The sequence below is a fragment of the Nanorana parkeri genome, unplaced genomic scaffold (genome assembly GCF_000935625.1).
Source record: "Nanorana parkeri isolate BGI_ZX_2015 unplaced genomic scaffold, ASM93562v1 scaffold63, whole genome shotgun sequence".
NCBI classification, from domain to species: Eukaryota; Metazoa; Chordata; class Amphibia; order Anura; family Dicroglossidae; genus Nanorana; species Nanorana parkeri.
In genome coordinates, this window is record NW_017306331.1 from 1,845,037 (window position 1) to 1,868,770 (window position 23,734).

A 23,734-nucleotide genomic window follows, 5' to 3' on the forward strand; every position below is an offset into this window, starting at 1 on the left:
GTATGCGAAAGAAAAAGGGGGGGGGGGGGGGGGGGTAATCTTGCAGTAGGTAATCCTGTTCTGGTGACAACTATCTTTAAGACGGGATATTCCACAGCTTCTCTTAAGCTGGTCATATACTGGTTGACTTTCCTATAAACATCCTTATGAAAAATCTTGTCAAAACATTCGATTCCGCCATCAGAGACTTGACGAATGTCGTTTGAAGCTGTGTTTGATTTTAAAATTACATTATGGAATGAATGATGTTTTCCTGAATGATAACAATTTCATTTGCATTCTGCTAATTCGATTTTTTTTTGTCACTATGGTTGAAAATGATCTTCGTTTTCACCCCATTAACTATTAGAGAATCAAGCAAACGTGCCAAAAAGCAAAATGCAACACTTGCTGTTGTGTCTCTGGATTAGGACATGGAGGGAAATTTCCCTAATGGGACACATCAGGAAGAAAACTGGACAGGGGTCTTGACTATTCCCTACTCTATTTAAAACAACAACAAAAAATAAAAAGATGGGCTTTACATACAATTTCACCCACATTGATAAGATTACCAACATTAAAGGTAAACTATCTCCTATGAAACACAGAGGCTGCCATGGTTGATCATCATATCTGAAAAGACCATTTACCCTACTTGTCATGCCCATTCTATTGCTTTAATGCATTTCTGACAATGACATCTCAGAACTGACTTTCCTGCTCTGCATATATGTTTCTGTTGAAGCAAAAGGGTAAGCATGACAGACAGGCAACAAGGAGGAGGAGGACCGGTTCACTTTAGCTTATCACGTTCATGTACATAGTACATAAATACTTTCATGTACGTATATGCTTTGGTTTCCCTTAAACCCCCCATACACATTTACATAAGTCTAAGAAAAAAACAAATTAGAGTGGTGATAATAAAAACCGATTGATAATATTCCAAATGACTTATGAGGAGCTGTGTGATATTAGGACCTCATCCTATGCATACCTTTTCGCTGGAATTCACAGAAAAATAGAATTACGCTCTAAGAGTGAGTGCAATCTTCTGTCTGGTCTGTGCATTTCATGGGTCACTCGCCATGTGCCATCGCTGATTAGTGCTTTGAACTCCCACATGCCAATCGACATGAAGAGGATATTTTATACCATAGAAGAGAAGAAACACTCTTTATTTGCCATCGCATGTGCTTTCCATGAATCTTCTTCTGCAGTCTGTCGGCTCAGTTTGGTTTATGCTTTTTCTAGCCTCCAGCTATTGCTGTTGATAAAGAAGTTAGAGTCTGCATAAAAGGAAGGAATTTGTGTCCCTTTTTAATGGAAACACTACTTAACCAATATGGTTCAATTTCGCTATGCCTATACACCATAGGTTCTTAAAGCAAAAATGTAAACCCTAACAATACACTTTTATTTGTTCCATTTTGTCCTGTTAAATATATAATTGAAAGTGTTTTGTTGTATCTGCTCAGTAAGTTGATAAATTACCTGTTGATCCTGCCAGAAATCTTGCGAGCTGATAACTTCTTGTGCCTGTGATGATAAATTGTTACCAGTTCTCTCTGTTGACTACAGAACACTTCTCCGCCATATAAGGCCTTGTTCACACCGAAAGCGGTGACCTATTTTTTGTGTTTGCAGTCGAACGCTCACTGGCAAAGTTTTGCCACACATTCAATCCCACTGATGGCGGGGGGTGTGGAGGCGGTGCTATTGAATTCAATGCACCGCCACGCCCCCTCCCGCCCCAAAACGCGGGCAGAAGTTTCTTAGCGATCGCGGTGTGTTCCAGCAGCTACCTCTGGAACGCACACGCTTTCGGTGGGAACAAGCCCTTATGGAGAGGACAGGTGTTCTGTAGTTCTAAAATTCTTCCTAGCCTATGGTGTCCTAGATACATTACAATGTAAGCATTGTAATTTTAGAACAGGAAGTTTGTTACTGGCAGGTTTTCCAGGTGGGTGGAAAAGAAAAAAACTGTAAAAAAGAAAATGAATGCAGCCGCCACACCTATGGACTGGTGTCTATATAATTTTTTTATATAAGCTTTAGGCATTTTACATTTACTGTCCCACAATTAATTCATCTAGCATTTATTAAATATTTTTCAGTCATGGCACCCTTTAAAAGTATGAAAAATCTCAAGGCAATCCAGTCTAAAATGTAATGGATTTTAAAGGGGAACACTCACCAAAAAACACAACTGGAGTTCTCTGCCTTCACGTCAGAGTCCCCAGCCTCTCTTTCACATCAGAATTCTGCCACCACATCAGAAGCCACAGCTGTGGCAGCATGGCAAACGTCAGGAGGCAGAGCAGACCTGGACCGAGGTGAACTCCCATTCTTTAATTAAAGAATCCCACCCTCCCTGAATTAGCGTTGTTCATTTCCATGGTGCTAGTGGCCGTCCTTCCTGCACTATGGGAAGGCATAGCGCTGTGTGAAAATTTAAGGCACACCATGGCACCCTGGTTGAGAAAGGAAGGTTTTTCTTTACATATGGGTAGCTAGAAGCAGAACAGCTGAAAGGAAATCGTAAGGTTTTTTTAATATTTATTTATATGAAAACGGCTAAATGACAGAGTTACTGTCATGTCGATTGAAGTTAATGTCTCTACTTTGATTTCAGGTTCTATAGCACAGAGAATCTTGTTTTAATTGTTCAGAGATTTGTTCCCATACTCGCAAGGACCATTGGTACATTAGTGATGAACCCTTGCTCTACATCATATATTATGCTGCTTTCCATTACTAAACAAAGTTTTTCTGCCTATTTAATTGTATTTCTTCAGCATCTTTAGTTATTTTTTTATCACACAGATCTTCTTAGTTGGCCACATGCATATTACAGTATCATTGTCTGAAGGAATTTCCAAGTTAGTCAATTTTGCAAATAATATCACACAGGTTTTCACTCCTAAAGTTTATCTAAACCCAACCACTGTATTGTCATTGTAATATATTTTAAAAGTTGTTTTAATTCTTTTTAAAGCTGCAGTTTTCATTAAAATAATACCTGGTAATTGTTTTAGGAAAGGTCCTTGTTTAGAAACTTCCTGCTGAGGGGTGATAACTGTCACCCAGTTGTGCTCCTGCTTTGTCCCCCTATCACATACTCCCATAGACTAGAGGTGGCTGTGCTGACACCCATTGCATAGGCATGGTCCACCATGGCAGGCTGGTCCAGAGCAATGATGTGTGAAATACATTTTTTTTAAAAGAGCATGGCAATTGTTATAGAATATGTAATGTAAGAAAGTTAGAGTTTTCATCTATATCACATGAGTCACTGAAGAATGTTCCACATAGAGACTTGCTATTTCAAAGATTATGTTGTTAAAATGTGCAGTATTTATCAGACTTTTGAGGCATAGATGTCTAATGGAGATGAAACGGGTGAGCGACTGGAGGATTTGTGGCAGAGATAGTTGACTTGATGGTATCTCTTTAGGCTTTGTGAGGTTCAGATGTCCTTTATAATATCAATAGCTTCTAGTTGGCATTAACAGTGAGGATCTGGGAGATGTCTGTTGGTCTTTGCAGTAAAAGAAGAGCAGAGATCTAGTTTGACAAGCTGAACAGTGTCTGCATGAAAGGTATGCCAAGATATACAAAGTGTACCACTCACTTCTAAGTCTACATACCTACTAGAGCACTTATATATATATATATATATATCACCTTATTTTAACTGGTTTGTGAAGGTTGGGTGTTCAGGTGCCAACCATTACAGACATTTAAGGCTATTCTTGAAAAGAATAATGTTCCATGCAAAGTTGTTGTTTTTTTGTTTTTTTTTAGCTGTGTAACCAAGGTTCCTCATCTAGGTCAATAAACATATACTTCATGAGTTTTAGAGGTGCTGGAGTACCTAGCTATATGCCACTGTGTTTCACAACAGACGCAGGGGGCACTGCTTTGTTTACATTGTATACAGTTCAAATGGTCATCTTAACCCATATAGTGTATTCTAAAGCTGTAATGTGTGTACAGCAACACCATAATTGGGGATGGCATTAGTGGAGTTCTGCTTTATGTGTGCTTGTCTTGGGAGTGGAGCTTTTGATTACAAAAGCCAGTAAGTAAATGGTATTGATTTTATTAAAATATTTTAAATGTGTGTACTAAAATGCCTCGCTGTGGAAAGGATTGATGTCACTTTTAAATTAAAGCTGAACTCTGGGATACTCAAATATTGTCTAAATACAAAAGTCATGTATATTCTTATTTAAATCTTGGGTTGTTTTGAGTATTTCTTCAAGATCAGTTCAGCAATCCAGTGTAACACTTTGCCTCTGTGCAAGAGCTTCCTATAATAAAGACCAATCACTGCTGCTCTCTCGTTGTGCAAGGTTACTGGTCTTGTATCCACCCCCTCCTGTAGTTTTCTGAAGTTTGCCTGTAGTGGGTGGATCCTGCTGGGTCCCTCCCACAGCTCTGCACAGGCTATGTGCAACACAAGGATGATGTCAATTCTACTTTTACTGTTAATGTCTGCTTTTTGCAAAGACATTTGGTGCACACAAAGCGGATTTATATCCTTTGTGGCTACAAAGAAATATATTTTAATAAATGTTTTGTGCTTGTAGTTCAACTTTAAGGATTGCCTTTATTTTTCTCTTTGTAATAGACCAGAATGTTGAAAAACCCTTGTCATGGATACTCTCTCTTTGTGAAAGTCAGACAATAGGACACTTCAAGCTTCTGTTTACTCTAGTCACGGCTGCTGCTGGTGCACTGAAGGGAGCACATTGATATACACACACTGGAGGAAATGTGTCCTGTGATCCTGTCAAGTCCCACTTTTTGATGCCATGTACCATGGAGAGTAACATTGTGTTAGAAGATTCCTGTTCTTGTCTACAACCTTTCATGCTGATATCATCTTATCAAATATCTTTAAACTGAACATACTTTCACTATTCTTTACAGGTGGTTTATCTTGTTAATGATGCTGCCTGTCTTGAATCAAACTTCTGTTGTTGAGTTTAGGTGCACCCCAACAACCTACCATACCTCACTATTTGCTCCAAAACTATAATATGTGGTCTTACTGGCAAATAGAGAAATGCTTGATTGGGTGGGGGTGGCATGATAGGAATATTAAAGCGGCAATTCTTCAAGTTTAGATTTGCATAATATTGCCTTCTGGTTTTTTGGGATCCCACCGCACACTGCAGGGGTTCTAAAAGTATTTGAACGAACCCCTAGGTTTCTGCTATTGAGGCCTGAAGTCACTCAGGTAGAAATAAGGTGAACACAGGATCGGTTTAAGAGCCTGGGTTGAAGGGCTTTGATGGGCAAATTCATGTTGCTTTTGACATTAGTTTGTGATGCTTCCGATATGGGTTAGAATTCATTGCAGGTGCAGTTAGCCTGCTTCAGCTGCTTTTGCGTTCCCATAGATTTGTATAGGGAGAGAACCAGTATTTAAGCAAACAAAAGCCTGTTGACACGGGCACTAAGGTTGCCTTAAGCCTCAGGAGGTTGTTGAATGTGCAGGCAATTTTCACTCTTTGGGAAAGGTCTTCTTTGCCATCTTTAGACATAGCCTCCCAAACATGCCTATTCTTGCCTGTGAAACGTCTAGCATCTTACGTTGGGAAAATTAGGACTGGAAAAGAGTTTGGAACCTGCAGATGACTTCCCTCTGAAGATTAGTTGGTTGGGATGTCTTCAGGTGCCTAGAAACACAAGACCGTTTGTTAAAGTAAGCTGAGCAGCACCCATTTCTGATTAGCTTTACATATGTACTTCAAAATTATATACGATATATGATCTTAATACTATGGCATAGCAAGCATATGCAGCATATATACTCTTGCCAAAAAATCTTTACACTTATTTTACAATAGGAACTCAGAATAAATATTTACAGAAAATACACTAAGCTTTCCTGTAAAGATTATCTTCTCCTTCCCCTTTTCTTCTGTCCACAAGTGAAAGGTTCAGCTGCCATTTTTATTTCTTTCAGTTGAAGCCGTTATCCTTGCCAAAATACAGTCTGAGAAATACAAAACTATTAATTAAATGCAAATATTTGCCACATGTATAAACTCCTCTTTTTGGAAGCTAACGGGCATCCTGCCAGAAATATGCCTTTTCCCTCACGCCAGTTTCCATGCGTAGTCTGCCTTAGACTATTGAGCATGAGTAGACGGAATAAAGTGCCTTCTTTACGCTCGGCTTGCTCATAAACATTGACATAGCTGATTTTAGCATCTTTTGTTGAGTGATGTGTGAACCTCTGTCGGGAAGACGGTGAGATCCAGACATAGCCGCCCAGTTGTTTTCAGGTGTTGTAAGGTTACGTTGATGATTGAGACTGGTTGATCAAAGAAAGTGTTGTTCCCAGATGTCTTGATGGCAAGAAAATGCTCAAATGTATATGTTAGAGGTGTGTTGAGTAATATATGTATGCTGGTGTGCCAACTAGCTATTTAGCCCTGTTGCACCGTGTAATGGTTATAATTGAAGCCTAACTCCACCCAGGGAAGGGATTGAGCCTCTGCTAAGTTTATATTGACGTCTGCATCATCGTTGAGGAGATATTCCCTTGTATATCAGTCATTGCATAGGAAGTGGGGAGGACCACCCCAGTGAACAGAGGTGATAAAACTCTGACAGGTTTTCATCCTTCCCTACTCTATCCTAGAAATGATTTTATTGGTGTATGCGTTCCTGTTAGATTCTGCATATGTTCTGTCTTTTTTACTACACAGAATATAAGGAGGAAATCTCCCCTATGGGGACTAAGACAGCAGTAACAGCCTAGTAGATGTTCTAACCCTTAACCACCCCGTCCAAAAATAATTAAAACATTTTGGCTGGAGTTGATTTGAATAATACCTAACTACTAACCTAACTGCTCCCAGGGATCATACTGCTTCAGTATATAAAACTCGGCTCCACAATTTTGGCAATAATTCACATGATCCTGCAACTGGCATAATCCAGTATTTTCAGTGGGAGAGAGAGGGGAAGTTTAAAGACTGTATGTATATAGAATATATGTATGTATATATATGTATGTATATAAAAAAATATATATATATATATCATGCTTAATTTACTCCCATAATATAATACACTGCCTGGCCAAATAAAGTCACGCACTCTAACATCTCATTTGACTGCCTATAGCTTTGATTACGGCACCCATTCGCCATGGCATTGTTTCAATAAGCTTATGCAATGTCATTCATTTTTCTGCATGATCTTGTAGTGATTATGGGAGAGTTGGACCACTGCATAAAGTCTTCTCCAGCACATCCCAAAGATTCTCAGTGGAGTTAAGGTCTGGTGGCCAATCCATGTGTAAAAATGATATCTCATGCTCCCTGAACCACTCACTATTTTACCCGATGAATCCTAGCATTGTTATCTTGGAATATGCCCGTGCCATCAGGGAAGAAAAAAATCCATTGATGAAAAAAACTTTTCATTTAGTATATTCAGGTAGGCAGCTGACCTCAATGTTTGGGACATTGCTGAGCCTAGACTAATTATCCAATGGAAAGCTCTTGCTTAGCTAAATCCAGGTGTGGTGCCTTTTTTTTGGCCAGGCAGTATATTTACCCTTTTAAGCCAGCAAGTGTAAGTCTACTCTCTGGATTTTAGGTAGTTGGTTTCCTGCACTGCTGTGACTTCAGACCAGAAAGCAGGATGTAAGGTTACACACCTATATTTAAGTCTGCTTGCAGTGTTTTGTTTTTTTAGCGTGGAAGGCTTAGAACCCTTGTGCTATCTGTGTCACTGTTAGGGAGATTCACATTATTTATCAAAGTCACCATTGTCACCAGGACTGAAAGCGAGGGATAACCCAATATTTTGATTTGCCACCAGATCTGTAACAGAGGGCAATCCTTCTAATAGGGACACTTGTTCTTGTGACAACTAAGAGGGCATTTTCCTCACTTTGGAGAGATTGCTTCTCCCTTGTGTATTCAGCACAGGAAATAAAGAGACATCTCTCAAATGGTACACAGGGGAAAATAAACTAACATTTTTATGAAATGTAATAAGAAATTGCTAAAACATTTTCTAAGTTCTGATGTCAAAAGTTTATAAATGGAAGAAACCCAGTCAGGGTTCAGCAGCAGAATGAGAACAAAGTCCAATCAATTGCAATTATTATGCCTTTTATTATAAATTTAGTCTCGCTTCTTAACCACTTGCTGTCCGAAGCAATTTCTTACTATTTGCACACACATGATAAAATCTGAATTTTTGGCTAGAAAACAGCTTCAAACCCCCAAACAAACGAGTATGTTAAGGATAAAATAAACTAAAATGAAATTTAGTGCACAGAAACAGAATATAATATCCAATTTTTTGGTAAAATATAAAAGACGGGGTCACGTCGGATGAATAGATACCAAACATGTCAAGCCTTAATTGCCTTCGCCCATGGAGCCGCAAAAAACTATAATACCCCAAATTTCCCATAGGGGACACTTTAAAAGCTTTTACCGTTCATTAGTTTAGTCTTAACAGTGATTAATGGCTCTAGCATTATTGCTCTCACTCCGACGTACGCGGCAATTTGTAATGTGTAGCACAATTTGTGTTTTTCCACATAGGCGGACCGACATGTGTTTGCGTATGTATGTGCATTTTTTTATTTTTTATGTTACTTTCATTTTTTTATTTTTAAAAACACTTTTTTTATTTTTTACACTAACTGTATTGCTACCACATAGTGAGCTAACAAGCCCGCTATGTAATGGCAGATATGGTGTGACAGGTCCTCTTTATAGAGACATCAGGGGTCTTTCAGACCCCTAATGTCACCTTGGGGCCCCAAGGAAGCTGAGGAAGCAGATATCTGCTTCCCCAGCTTCTATCTTGGCTCTAGTCCACTCCGGGTCCAGTGATTGAAAGATAGATCAGTGGCTGGAAGCCTGCTGATCTCTATCCGATCATTACGGGAAAACCCGCCATGCTGGTCCTGGGCCTGTATAGATGCCGGATCGCTTGTACATTAACAGCCATCACCGGCTGTTTAAAATGACACCAAGAACACGACTGCAGCAGCCGTGTTCATAGTATAACCACTTCTGTGGGCCGTCGTAAATGAACATAATGTAATGTAAATGTAAATAATATGGTGGCTCAGTGACTGACTCAGTTTGCTTCTTATGTGGAGCTGCTCTTCTAGGGGTTAATTAATACATTTGCAGGTATATTTTGATTGTCTTTATAATGGCAGGAGTCGGCCTATAAAAGTAATCCGTACCTCTCTTTCAGCACGATGTCTCGCAGGTGCTTCTGAAAGGCACCCTGGACAGTGTGGTGGAGGAGTGTGTCAGCTTTGTAGGGGTGGATATTAACATCTGCTCTGAAACTCTATTGAGGTAAGCACAGCTTTGTACATTGCTGCACCATTAACCTCACTTTGTAGTTGTCTGCCTGGAGAACGTCATACACAGAACACCGCGGTGCTGCCACCTGCTACAGAGCTCTGCTATTCATACTGCACAATGATGCACTGTGTGTTCCTCTGGTTATTAGTTTAATTATGTTTGTCTTCTGTTCCAGTGTACATAACATTAATGGAGAGCACACAGACACTGCTTCATCCACTGTTTTTTTGTTTTGTGTTTGAACGTATTTACATAGGAAATATCTGGCAGTGATAGTTCACTGCATTTAATGACATTTTGGGAAATCAAGCCTATGTTTCTGCCAATGCGGCATTTACCACCTTTCCTTTTTCCCTGCAGTTGCATTCAGCCTTCAGTAGTAAAGACAATTCCTCAATTGTCTGACTTTAAAAACACTTAGGTTTAATTCCCCTTCACTTCTTTTGACAGCAATGGGACCTTGGTGATTGCACCTGCAGTTACTGTAGGTGGTGGCTAGGAGAGAGACCATAGCTCTAAGTAAGGTCCAACTGTAGTGACTTTGAGCCTACACGGGGTGTCCTTTCCTCCCTCCCAGCAACAAAACAGAGTGGAAGTATGAACTTCTGGAGAGGGGACATTAAAGTAAACTCTGCATTGACAAAGTACAGGTTTGCTTGAAAGGCAACTTTGCTGAGATGCAAGGAGACTGCCATTGCTGATACTCTGAAACTGCTGGCTGTCTGGCTTTAATGCTTGCCTACCAGCTTTAATGGTTACGGACCCAAAGCAGGTATGCTTGTCAGAAAAATAAATAGGGGGAGAAAGATGGTAGGATATTGGTTTATAGGACTTCTGCAGGGGCCACAGGACAGCTACAGCAGAGCAAAATACATGAGGTGAGACTTTGACATGATATTATTAAAGACACACAACTGGAAGGAATTTCTCCCTTATTTTAGCCTCACTTTACAGAGGATCAGATAAATATATCTGCTTTATTTAAGGCCCCTAGACAAAATGAGCACATAACCCTTTCAGTGTGGGTTTAGCCCCACTGCAAGGGTAACTTTTTTAATTGCTGGACTTTGTCTGTTCTAGTAAACAATCAGCAATACGTTTTACTACAGGAAAATGCATTTGAAGCAGAAATCCTATTCATTACATAGTGACATCAATTCCACTGTATTATTGTCTTGTTTAATGTTTATTTTAGGCATATTGCTGGGTTGAATTCTGTAAGAGCAAAGAATGTGATTGAATGGAGAGAGAAGAATGGACCTTTTATTAACAGAGAGCAGCTCAAGTGTATAAAGGGTCTGGGTCCGAAGACCTTCCAGCAGTGCGCCGGCTTTATCAGGATTAACCAGGAGTATGTCAAGAACCTGGGCAGGTAGGTGTCCCTTTCACTTTCTGGTATATAACCCAGGGGACAGAAAAATGATAGTTAAGGAGTGGGTGTCCATCAACTGCACCAAAAATGTATTTTCCTGGGAGGAATAATGAGAACATTCCTCTGAGCCTTCCCACACCCAATGAAGGACATTACTGTTCGAGGCTTAGCTAAGAAACCATGCAGCTTGCTGTCCGTGTTCTCCATAGGTTTCTATAGGGATACAGCAGAGAGAACAGGTAGATGTTTTGCAAATGAGATGCCAGTGGAATCAATTTTCTCTAGCCTCTTAATACAATACTATTGTCTAGACTTTTTTTCTGGTCTGCAGTGGGTCTTTAATAAGACCTGCAAAGTTCTTTCTAACCCAGCCCATACTCCTTGCTTAGGCTGGAGATAGAGGTGAGGCTGGGATCTGGATCATTGTTTTAGTGTATATTGACTATGATCATTAGAGCCGGATAACTGCATGAATATATACGATCACATCACCCAAGGTGAGTTTCAGAAATGGGCCACAGACCTCCAACTTTGTAGTGGAAATTGCAAACTGTAATTTTACCAAGGACTAGAGTCACAACCCAACCACCCACCCCTTGCTCACACTTGTAAGGATGAGGATGTCCATGCAAAGCATGTCAATCAGTGTACCTAACCTGCCACGTGTCCTTCATCAGTGACCCATCTGTTTAAATTTGGGCAGGGCAAAAACATGCTAGAAAAGAGTAAATAATAGTTAACTACATTGAAAAAAGCCTAAGATTTAGCCTCTCTGAAACTCTAGTTGTAACTCTATTGTAATTCCAAAGGGTACTATAGCAGATTAATTTATTAATTGAAAGTTCCCTTTGAAGAGACTCATATAACCTTTGTCATCACAAGAGTTTTCCTCCTTTATTTAGGGTCTGCAGTAAATATTGGCATTGGCTGCCTATTTCCTTGGATTTCATATAGAATATATTTCTACCCACTATTAGCACAATAAAAGTAGTGTATCGCTTACACACAGATTGATGTACCGGACCACATCATTGCGTGAAATATGTCATCTATATTACATACAATATCTGAGAGGCTGTAAAAGGCATTGGCTGAACCAGAGTTTTCCAAATGCATTAAGTGTGGGCTTTACAGAATACCCGGCTGTTCAAAAGCAGGTTTTATGTATTGTGCTGCACAAGTTCTAAAATAGGCCAGTTTTATTGTGTATATATTACTGCCATTTGCTGTTCACGAAACACATGCTGCTATACATTAGATGTAAGAAGTATAAACATAGGTATTAGATCTGTTCTGCAGAGAACCCCTTATCTCAAATGATCTCAAATACAGAAAGGCAAAACAGTAAGTAATTGCTTTTTGACTTTTAAAAACGTCATACATTCAGATGGGATTTCCATGATTTTCCTACTGAAGCTGAGTTATTAAAGAACTTCCCTGAGCACAATTTACGTCTTAAGCCTAAACTTTAGGCAAACTGCTAAATAGACAGATAAAATACTTATGGGAGGTCTGTTTTACCTGACAAAGAATATATATTTTTCTCCACTGGCTCCTGAGATTTACATAGCACTGCCACAAAGCACAGTCCTGTCTGTCAGGAGAAGGGGCCTGTTGCAGTTTCACTTTAACGTACAGGTCTCCTCCTCATCCCCACCCAGTGAATGGACAGTAAAAAGAGAAGCAGCATACTGAGGAGCTTGTTTTGCTATCAGTCTGCTGTCTCCTTTTATCAGCATGCTCCTTCCACTGTAGCACAATGCTCAATGCTGTATCATAGAATGCAAGAGGCTGATACCAGTCAAATTCAGGTACCTATATTTGTTGCATTTAAAAAGTAAAATTGTTGTGCCCTCAGTGAGGTGGATGTTCTTTGCTGTACTGCTAAGATTCCTGTTCGTCACTCCACGGATGCTAAAACTTCTCTGGATCTGGAGCATTTCTAGACCTATGACTTGGGGTTAGGAATAGGTAAGGTCATTCTTCAGCATGATTTTCTGGAATTGCCCCAGTGGCACCTCATGTGTACCAGAGAGGATGCATTGCTAAATCCTCAGTTCTATCTAATTGTTTCCATATCACCTGTCTACAACTATAGCCAAACTTTCATCTCCTGTGTACCCCTGTTGGGGTGCTTCCCATGCACCCTACTCCTTCAGTCATGTTATCTTCATGGGATTGAAGTCCTGAGTTCTCTGTGGACTCAGGAGTCACTTCATACTTCTTGTAGGCTGTTGTGTTCCAACCGATTTAGGGTTTTTGATGGTAAGTCCCACTTAGCAGGGTTAGTTGTCTGGTCAGACAATCTCTTTAATCACAAGGTTCATGTCCCTTGATCTTAGGGAAAATGGGAATGGGAATTTGTTGTTGTTCAACCTGCTTTTTGTGGGTTCTGGTTGATCAGCTTCTCTCAGGTTCAGGTTTGGTGTTCTAGTCTGTGTAGAGTCATTCCTCTCTGGTGATGACCCTTCTATTTGGTCTTGTAAATCAGGTTGATTCTTCGTTCCCTTCCCTATCTAGTAGAGGACTTGGCCTCATTCGAATCCACTTTGGTCCTTCAGGCAGCTCATGGGCTACAGCCAGTTCCCAGTTCTGTTTTGTTGTGTCTGTTATGGTTGTTGCTGAGCTGCCCGCCCCTCAGTTTTTGGATGTTCCAACAGTGCCTGAATTCCTTTGTGCCTCAATGGATGAAAAAGTAAGTAAAATGTTTGTACTCACTGCAAAATTCTTTTCTTGGAGTCCATTGAAAAACACAAGATGTGTTTAGAATCATGTTCTTGGTGGTACTTGCTAAAACAAGGCATGCTTGTTAGAGGAGGGGTTATCCTATGCTGGCCTACACATTTCTCTGTTTGCCAGGGTCCAAATCCTCCTGTAAACAGCATTATTCCCATATCCCTTGATGGACTCCATGAAAATTATTGTATAGCGAGTACAAATACCTTTTGTTTTCCTTTTTCATTTGAGTTATTTTATAATACTTGTATAATGTTGCCCACAACAGAATGGTGATGAGACTAAGGCATTGCTTTTCTTTCATAGGGACCAGTCAGTGGATCAGAATTCCAATGTTTCTGGATCAAGTGCACCAGCATCCCATACTTCTGCACCCAAACAAGGCAAAAAAGCGGCAAAATCCACACTCAACATTCCTGCAAAGCCAAACCCACTGGATCAGACGTGTATTCATCCTGAGTCATACAACATAGCAGCAAGGTAGGTCCAATCATGCTACTCTGAGGCAGGGTGAAATGTGATGCCAATTCAGTGTTATAGTATAAAATGTTTCCTTATAGTTTCAGTTTACAAAAAAACCCCACACATTTAGAATCATGACATTTGTGATGTTTCAACCAGCCAAACCTTGCAGTGAAAATTATTTACAATAGACTTACAGTGGCTTGTAATGGTAATGCATATTGGTGTAGCTTGAGGAAATATGTAAATTGTGTTATCTACAGCATCATTCTTCATGGCCTTCTACCTTTGATGCTGTTGATCGAATTCTGGCTATATACAGAGTACATACTGTATAGTGGCTGAAGGAAAGGAGGACATCTCATCCATGTTCATATATTTTATATTACTCAGACCTGCCAGCAATGAGGTGTAGAGGCGTTTGAGACACGATTTTAATATGTCTATATCTATCTATAATATGTCTATATCTATCTATAATATGTCTATATCTTAGTGACTCTGAAAGATTTACTTCAGTAGGGCTGCAACTAACGATTATTTTCATAATCGAAAAAAATGAAATACCATCTTTTATTTGGATTGAAATACACTAATACAGTGTTACATAGTTTTCTTTAGAATAAAACTGCATGCACATTTTTTGCAATCGCTCAGCACTGGAAGGCACGGTACCATGCGTTACAGTGTGGACGGGAGGCTCATTTGGGGTGCCATTAAAATGAATGGCACCACAACACACATCCTGCAGCAGAATTTGTTAGGCCGAAACAAAAAATGACTTTTCCCACTTCTTTTTTTTTTTTTATATATTTTTTTTTTGCACTTATTGTTATTGCTATTATATAGGGGGATAAATTTTTTTATATATTTTTTTTAATAATTATACGTATTAGATATTTAAATTAGTTTAATGGATTTAAAATAATATGAATTGTAAAACTCCAATATAATAAAATAACCAAACTTTTATTTAAAATAAATAAAAGCCCAGTCATCAGTTTAGAGTTAGCCATGAATATTGGCTGGAAAATGATTGCTCTCACTCTGGCGCACGTGGCGATACCTGACATGTGTAGCACAATCGTCGTTTTCATACATAGGTGCACTCGACTTGTGTTTACGTTATGTGTGGGGTCGGGGGACTTAAAACTTTTTGGGGTGTATTTTTAGTTTTATTTACCTTTTTTATTTTTTACATTTTCTTTTATTCATTGCTGTCACATGGGGGGGCCTCACAATTCCCCTATGTGATAGCACATTGGAGGTGACAGGTTCTCTTTAAGGTGACTATTAGACTCCTAGTATCACCTTTCCACTTCACTGGGGAATGACAGCTGCATGCTTTGGCAGCTGAATGTAAATACAGCATGCAGTGGCTGGGAGCAATAGCCAGCCTCCTACTGGCTATTTTAAATTGCAATAGCCAATAGCAAGCTGGCTATTGCACCCACCCACTGCCTGCTGTCAATCAGCAGAGGAGGGAACTGATGGAGTAAGTTCGATTAGTTGTTTCAGCCCTAAACTCCAGTCAGTTTTTTTTCAGTTCTACATAGACTGGAAAGTGTTAGTCCCACTGTCAAATTTGTATTGCTCTGTATGGCCTCATTGGGGAGATTTTTTTTTTCTTGACACAGCAAGAAATAGGGAAATCATGCCAATGGGGGCACACACAGAAATAAATTCTTTAACATCAGTAAATGTAGCACATGCTTTACTCCCTAGAGCAGCGGCAGACATCAAGAAAAAAAAAATTTGCAGGCAAATCAATCTTGATCACAGATGTTTTATTTAGGTTGTAAGCTCTCATTATCAGGGCCCTCCTAACCCTCCTGTATTGAAATTGTATTGCAACTGTACTGTCTCCCTCGAAGTTGTAAAGCGCTACACAAACTGGGCATTATATAAATCCTGTATAATAATAATAATATCCCAAAATGCATTTTGGGGCAATTGCAGTGTCCTCTTCATCAGGGCTGTGGATAAATATTTTGTAAGGAGTACAATATCAGATTCAAAATATGAATAATATGTAACAAATACACATTCCTAGGTTTAGTTTCTAAAAGTTACTAGTAGTCTGTAAGGAAAGAAATATATTTTAAAGTGGCATTAATTAAAGGAGAACTATGGGGTTGGGGCTTTTCCCCATAGTTCTCCTAAGGGTAACGGGAGGACACAAACTAGCGTCCTCCCATCAACCAAAGCTCCATATACCGCGAGCTACAGCTCGCAGTATACTGAGACGCCACAGCGGGAACGGATCCCGACAATTATGTCTGGATCCACCCAGCTGCGTGAGTGACAGCTGGCTCTGCCTATCTAGAGGCAGAGCCAGCTGTACCCTCCCCCGTCCGTTCCACCAGTCAGTGCTGGAGGATCGGACAGGGAAGGGGGGAATCCAGTCCCTCCCCTGTCACGGCTCTCTGCCGACACAGGATCGAAAAGTGCCGGCTCACTTCCCGATCTACTGTGCCGACCTGTGACAGTTTAATTGTCACAGGTCGGCTCAGATTATGAGGCTGAGTGAAAATCACTCACCTCATAATTCTCCTTTAAGCAAATATGTTAGCCTCCTAATCTCTCTAAAGCTGACCATACACCTTACGAATATCGGACGATTTTCGTATGCGATCGCGTTTTTGTCCAATATTTGTAAGGTTGATGGCCAGTGCACAACCACAAATACTGTACAATCGATCGACTTTTGACTAACCAGCATGTTATAAAACTTCAGTCAATCATACGATTTTCGCAAGGTTGGTGGCGCTTCCATACGTCAAAATTCGTACAATATACACTGCACATGCGCAGATGAAAATACGTGCAGTCGATTACCGCAATTCGTCCTGGTGCTTTCTTTTAATTACTGCTGATCCAACCTTGCGATAATCTGGGCAGGATGGGGCCGCCGTACGAAAATCGTACAACAGTTCAATCATCAGACGAAAAGTTATCACAGAAGCAGGCAGTGACATTTTTGGGGGCGTTTTGTATACTAACTGTGTACAGGATGCTTTCAGGTCAGCATAGGAACACAACAAGAGAGGGGGTTCAGTCTTAGAACTCGCAAGGTGTATTTCACTGTGAGAGTAGTAAACCTTTGGAATTCCCCACCACAGGCGGTAGTATCTGCGGATAACATTGGTAAATTCAAGAAACTTCTGGGTGACTTTCTTCTTTCTCAGAATCTACAGGGATATAGGAAGTTAAATACACAAGATACATAGCAAGATAAATACACTCACATACATAGGTTGAACTGGATGGACCTTGGTCTTTATTCAACCTTATTACTATGTTACTATGTATGTTACTATATTGCACTGATTACCGCAGCTACAGTTTTAAATGGAAAAGTAGTTTTTAACAAATTAAAGTGACACTAAACTCAGGAGTTAAATCTTAAAAACGTATTCAGGTACCTTAACTATTAATAAAAATGCAGAGCGCCATGGAGAAGAGGTGAGCACTGAAGCCTGCTGGGGCAGGGCATCAGGTAACAATTACACCTTATTTCTCTAACCCTAGGCAAAAACAAGCATTTAAAGTGACACTAAGCTCAGGAGTTACATCTTAAAAATGCATTCAAGTACCTCAACTATTAATAAAATGTATCTTATTAGTGTATCACTCGGCTGTAGATCCTCAAATCATCTCTGAATTGGTGCTGACACTGTCCTTCCTTCTGGAGGGCGGCTACATTTGTTCCCCATGGTCCCTGTGTGTGTTGTAAAGTAGCCACTGCTCCAAGCTCACTCCTGTGATGGACTACAATCTAAATACAAATCATTAAACTAAAATGAGATTGTAGTCTATCACGGGAGAGAGCTTGGAGCGGTGGCTACTTTACAACACACACAGGGACCATGGGGAGCAAATGTAGCCACCCTCCAGAAGGAAAGACAGTGTCAGCACCAATTCAGAGATGATTTGAGGATCTACAGCCGAGTGATACACAAATAAGATACATTTTATTAATAGTTGAGGTACTTGAATGCATTTTTAAGATGTAACTCCTGAGCTTAGTATGAAATTACAAAATGGTGTGACAATTAGATATGCTATATTCATTTTTTTTTAAAGATTTTTTTCATTTTTGTAAGTCAACTCATATTGCTGCAGCAGGGGAGCACCACTGTAAGTACATCTAGCGCAGGTTTCCAGCCTGTGTTTAGTGGACAAGGCAGGATGTGGTGACAGGGTCTCTTTAAATCTCTAATAAAATCAACAAAGTAATAGCTCATTAGAGCAGAACTATTTGTTAAATAAAAAACAACAAAAAACAGACGTGTAGATCCTCCTTTGTTTTTTCAGTGGTCGGCGGTATTATTGCATGTGGTCTGTATGTTTTCAAGAATGAGCATGAGGATTTACTTCAATCCAGGCTTATAGGACATCTGGGCTGTTAAGTCTGAAGGATGGGGATTCTGGCCTGTCTGAGTGAGGAAATGTTGTAAAATGAACACCATTGGCTAACCAGGGCAGAACGTTCTACTGTCAGAGCAAAAACCTGCTTCCTTTTTATTTAGCAGATAAAGATTTTGATGTGTTTTTTTTTTTCTTCATGTAAACCAGTCATAAATGCTAGTTGACTGGCTGTCATATTGACCCACTGTCCCTGACCTGGAACACGTATTCTGTTAAGGCAAGCTGGAGGAGAGTCCTCATCTACATGCCTGTCCTGGATATTTGACTCAGAGTGTCAAAAGTGCATCAAGTCTGACCAGGGACGGACTTGGGGGAAAAAAAAGGCCCAGGCATTTTAGACGGAGCAGCCCAATCGTGTGACCCTGAAGGCCCTGCCAATCCAGGGGTGGGGCCAAACATGGAGGTGCAATCGAGGGGCGGGGCCAAACACTGAAGCGCAATCGAGGGGCAGTGCCAGTTGCTGGTTAGTACAGGAGGGATACAGTTGGCTCGCTGGACGCAAGGATTAGTAACGCGCTGGACTCACACCGAAAGCGTGTGCGTTCCAGTGCGGTAGCTGCTGGAACGCACCGTGGTCGCCGAGAAACTTCCCCCCGCATTTTGGGACGGGAGGGAGCATGGCGGTGCATTGAATTCAATGGCACCGCTTCCACGCCCCCCTGCCCCCCTGCCCGCAGAAATCGCAAAAAAAAACTGCCATGCCTAAAATTGGCTATAGGCGACGCTTTAAAAGCTTTTGCCGCTCAACAGTTTAGTGTTATCAGTGATTAATGGCCCTGAAATTATGGCTCACACTCCCACGTTTGCGGCGATATGTAGCATGTGTTTGGCGTAATAGTTGTTTTGGCACGTAGGCGTACCCTATGCTTATTTATGTTTATATGTGCGGGGGACTTATATTTTTTTAAATTCTTTTTTGGAACTTTTTTTACATTTTTTTTCACACTTGAAACAGGTCCGCTTTTTGCTATCGCATAAGGAGCTAACAAGCCCCCTAAGTGATAGATAATATATAGTGACAGGTCTTCTTTATGGAGACATCAGGGGTCTCTAAGACCCTTATTGTCACCCGGGGACCCCCAAAGAAGCTGATGAAGCAGAGATCTACTTCATCAGCTTCTTCTCTGGCTATAGCAGCCAGAGAAATGACAGGAAGTGATGTAATACGCGGAGGAGAGATCAGCAGTTGAGGACTGCTAATCTCTCCTCCGCTCTCTGTACAAACAGCTGCTGTGCCGTTCGCGAGCTTGCAGGGGAGACAGCGGAGCCCGGGATAACAGGCGGAGAGGGCAGGAGCGCGGCAATAGAGGGGGAGTGCCGCAATAAAGGGTGTGGGGCGCACACTTCTTACTTTCATACAAGCGATCGGCCAGCTGTCGAGCCAATCGAACACTTGTATGTAACAGCCAGTACCGGCTGTTTAGATTCCCAGCTCGATCCTGCTCACGCATGCCGGCAGGAAACAAATCACATGAATGTACATCCACTTGCTGGGAAGCATACTGTTAAATATACCATTAAAATTAAATTATGTGTTCGATACCTGCAACAAAATGCCTGCTGATCCTGCCAGGAATCCAGTGCTGTCCTGTGCACTCTGCAGTCTTATCTCCAACAATATTATCAGAAAGTGTGTTAGGGTCACAAAATACCTACAGTACATTCCAAGTGTTCCAAGCTGTTAATGTATCTGTAAATGAAATTCTGCGTAGCAGGCCCGATAACCCATACTTGTTTCTATTCCTTTCATTGTCATGTTATTTTTCTGTGTTTTTAATTGTGCACTGATAGCTCATACATATTTAACACTGCATAACAGCATATAATGATTTTTGTTTTGTTTTGCAAGAGCTAATGTTGCACCGCCATTAATCTCGGGGTATTGGAACAGAATGTAATGGGGTATCACATTGCAGCGCTGTAACACATGATACTTTTTACTCCGGAGTCGGGTTACAGGAACGTACCTTTCAGTGCACAGGATAAACCGCACACGGATGTCTAATGTTAACCCCTTTTTTGCAGCATTTATAATGTATGGAACAGTGATGGATAGAAACAGCAGAATCCTTAGGAGAGATCCAATATGTTTCTCTTTTAGTTCCTCCTTGGACAGATTTAGGTTGAAGGAAAACGGTCTTATTATAAATATGTAGGAGGAGATGACATTTTCTACTAAAAATGCTGGTTTCCTGGCTGTCATGGCTATGCAGTGATTAAAATGTAAATCCTAACAACGAACTCTATTCCCTTTTGGTCTGTTAAGTATACTGTTAAAAGCATTTTGTTTTATCTGTTTGATAAGTTAAAAGAAATACTTGCCAGTTCCCAGTTCTCTCTGTAGACTACAGACCCCCCCACCCCTCCAATATAATGGAGATGAGGAGAGGGGAAGGTTTTCTGAAGTCATAACACACTTCCTTTTCTAGGGTGACAACACTTCTCCACTATGGATACATAGCATTGAATGGGTCTTATCACCCTAGGACAGGAAGTGTGTTACTAGCAGGATTACAATGTGAATAAGGTGGAAATACTTTTCTCCATTCCATTAGAGCAATATACGAGTACACCCCTCACATTTTTGTAAATATTTTATTATATCATTTCATGTGACCACACAGAAGAAATTACACTTTGCTACAATGTAAAGTAGTGAGTGTACAGCTTGTATATCAGTGTACATTTGCTGTCCCCTCAAAATAACTCAACACACAGCCATTAATGTCTAAACCGCTGGCAACAAAAGTGAGTACACCCCTAAGTGAAAATGTCCAAATTGGACCCAATTAGCCATTTTCCCTCCCCGATGTCATGTGACTCGTTAGTGTTACAAGGTCTCGGGTGTGAATGGGGAGCAGGTGTGTTAAATTTGGTGTTATCGCTCTCACTCTCTCATACTGTTCACTGGAAGTTCAACATGGCACCTCATGGCAAAGAACTCTCTGAGGATCTGAAAAAAAAGAATTGTTGCTCTACATAAAGATGGCCTAGGCTATAAGAAGATTGCCAAGACCCTGAAACTGAGCTGCAGCACGGTGGCCAAGACCATACAGCTGTTTAACAGGACAAGTTTCACTCCGAACAGACCTCGCCATGGTCGACCAAAGAAGTTGAGTGCACGTGCTCAGCTTCATATCCAGAGGTTGTCTTTGGGAAATAGACGTATGAGTGCTGCCAGCATTGCTGCAGAGGTTGAAGGGGTGGGGGGTCAGCCTGTCAGTGCTCAGACCATACGCCGCACACTGCATCAAATTGGTACACTGTATATGTATTAAACTGTAAAGCTAGGCAAGTCAACTTTACACTTTCCAGTTTGTGGAAACCCTAACACTCTTTTTCGAGGTCCCTTCGAGTGAACAAAAATTGCAATTTAAACAACCATCATTTAAAAAAAAAAATCTGCTCACCTTGAACTGCATCATTTCCCTTCCTCCTTAGCAATGACTTTTAAAAATAGAGACAATCAATACAATGCATTATCACTAAAGCATAACGCTGTGCTATGTATTGATTGCTCTTCTGTCTTCAGCTATATCCCGGGCATCCTCAATCCGTGTTTGAACAGAAACTAGATATGCTATCTCCAGCCCGATTAAGTACTTCAAAGTCTGGTAACAAGCAAGGCTTGGCAGTCCAACATCCTGTTTTAAACTGGCCAGTCCTGTTGGTTGTAATTTTGCAATCGATAGGCCTGTATTAGGCTGCTTTCCCCTGTTTAAAAATATGACCCTGTTTGAAGGTGGATAATCACGTTATGTAAACACTGTGTCCGGTTTTAAAACTGGCATTTAATAAAGCTAAAGGAGGGTTTTCAAAGGCTTACCCGCTGTTTTGACTTCTGATGTGTAAAGCTATTTTTAAGGACATTCTAGAATTGGGATTTTCATTGATGTTTTCCTGGACATGACTGCAGATATAGCTTTCCGGTAGCTTGGTTTCAGCACTGACATCTCATAAGTGACTCAAATATACTTTTGGAAATCCTACATTCTCCGTTTTCAATCTGCTTTAGTTGTGGTCAAGCTAGAGTCATCTTTTGGTAATACTCAGAATGAATGACTTAGATTAATTCAGGTTTTCAGACATATCGTGGCATGACTAAGATTAAAGGATTTTGTTGTATAACATAATCTCTTTTGAAGGGTTAGTATATACAAAAGTGATATTTCAGTTATAGGTGTGCTGGTATTGTGTACATTTGTGTATGATGACAGTAGCTCTTTAATGTGTATATGAGGAAACAAAAGTGCAGTATATCCCTGTTTAAAAGAGAACTATGACCAAACCTTTTTTGGCCACTTTTTTAGGGTTTTACTAATGTCCTCCTGTGACCTAAAACTCAGCATAAAGCGGGCTATTGCCTGCTATATGCTGACAGTGCAGAGCCGCTCTGCAGCCAGGAAAGATCCCGACAATATTGTTGGGAACCACCCCGCTGCCTGAATGACAGCTGGCTCTGCCCCACCCCTACTCTGTCGGTCCCTTTAGTCAGCACTGGAGAAGCAGAGAGGTAAGGGGGGAATCTCTGCATGGAGTGGTGACTGACCGTCACCACTCTCTGCAGAGAGAAGATCATGAACTGAGCGGTTTGTGATTGCTCAGTTCTTGATCAATAGAGCCAACATGTGATAGTTTTTATTTAATCCATATAAAGACCCTTCTAGTTCAGGAAAGTACCCGCTGGTTTGCCAGAAGTGTGCTGAGTGCCTAAGTCCTTTTTGTCAGCTGACAACACGCAGCATTTTGTGGCCTTGAATTGTGCCAGCCTGTGCCAGACTCCTTGAGATAACACGGGAAGGCTGCACAAGACACAGGGCTGAATAGATGACACGATCAACAGGCACATTTTGAACAGATATAACAAAGCACGCTCAATGCTATATCTAACAGGCCAAAAGGGAGCAAATAAAATAAGTTGTTAGGGGAACTTTAATGTGTATGTATACCCTATCTCATATGGATGGCTCAGTAACTAATAGCAAGACAAAAGAGGTTGGAGGTGGCTGGACAGCTATAAACGTTCCTGCTCCAAGTAGCTGTGAATATTTGAGCTCCCCAGGTTTAACCCTTTCGCTGCCACTGATGTAAGGCTTATGGCGGAACACAACTTTTTCCAGCTGGCCACCTCAGTAAGCCTCTTGTTGGTGGCTTTCTCCTTTCTGTTATAAGCTCATGGTCGTTTTACATGAACTTGTATCAGAAGGGTCCCCCGACGGTCCCCTGTAAATTAATAGCTCTCATCAGCAGCTGACAAGCTGCCGGCATCTGCAGCCTCTCCTGCCCTATCCATGCTTCTTTGATCCCCACTGCCCACCCCCTGCCTTTATGGGCTGAGGCAGCAGAGATCTAAAAAGAAATGTATTGCTGCAGCCGCCAC

The 23,734-nt window shown here is 40.8% G+C and overlaps 1 protein-coding gene across 1 annotated transcript in view; it reads left to right on the forward strand.

Annotated features, from left to right (window-relative positions):
* Nucleotides 1–23,734, forward strand: part of SRBD1 (S1 RNA binding domain 1) — a 151,217-nt gene that overhangs the window by 118,125 nt on the left and 9,358 nt on the right. Inside the window, exons 18-20 of the mRNA XM_018576291.1 lie at nt 9,238–9,344; nt 10,549–10,725; nt 13,768–13,941. Coding sequence (XP_018431793.1) covers nt 9,238–9,344; nt 10,549–10,725; nt 13,768–13,941 — 458 coding nt within the window. The remainder of the gene's footprint in view (nt 1–9,237; nt 9,345–10,548; nt 10,726–13,767; nt 13,942–23,734) is intronic.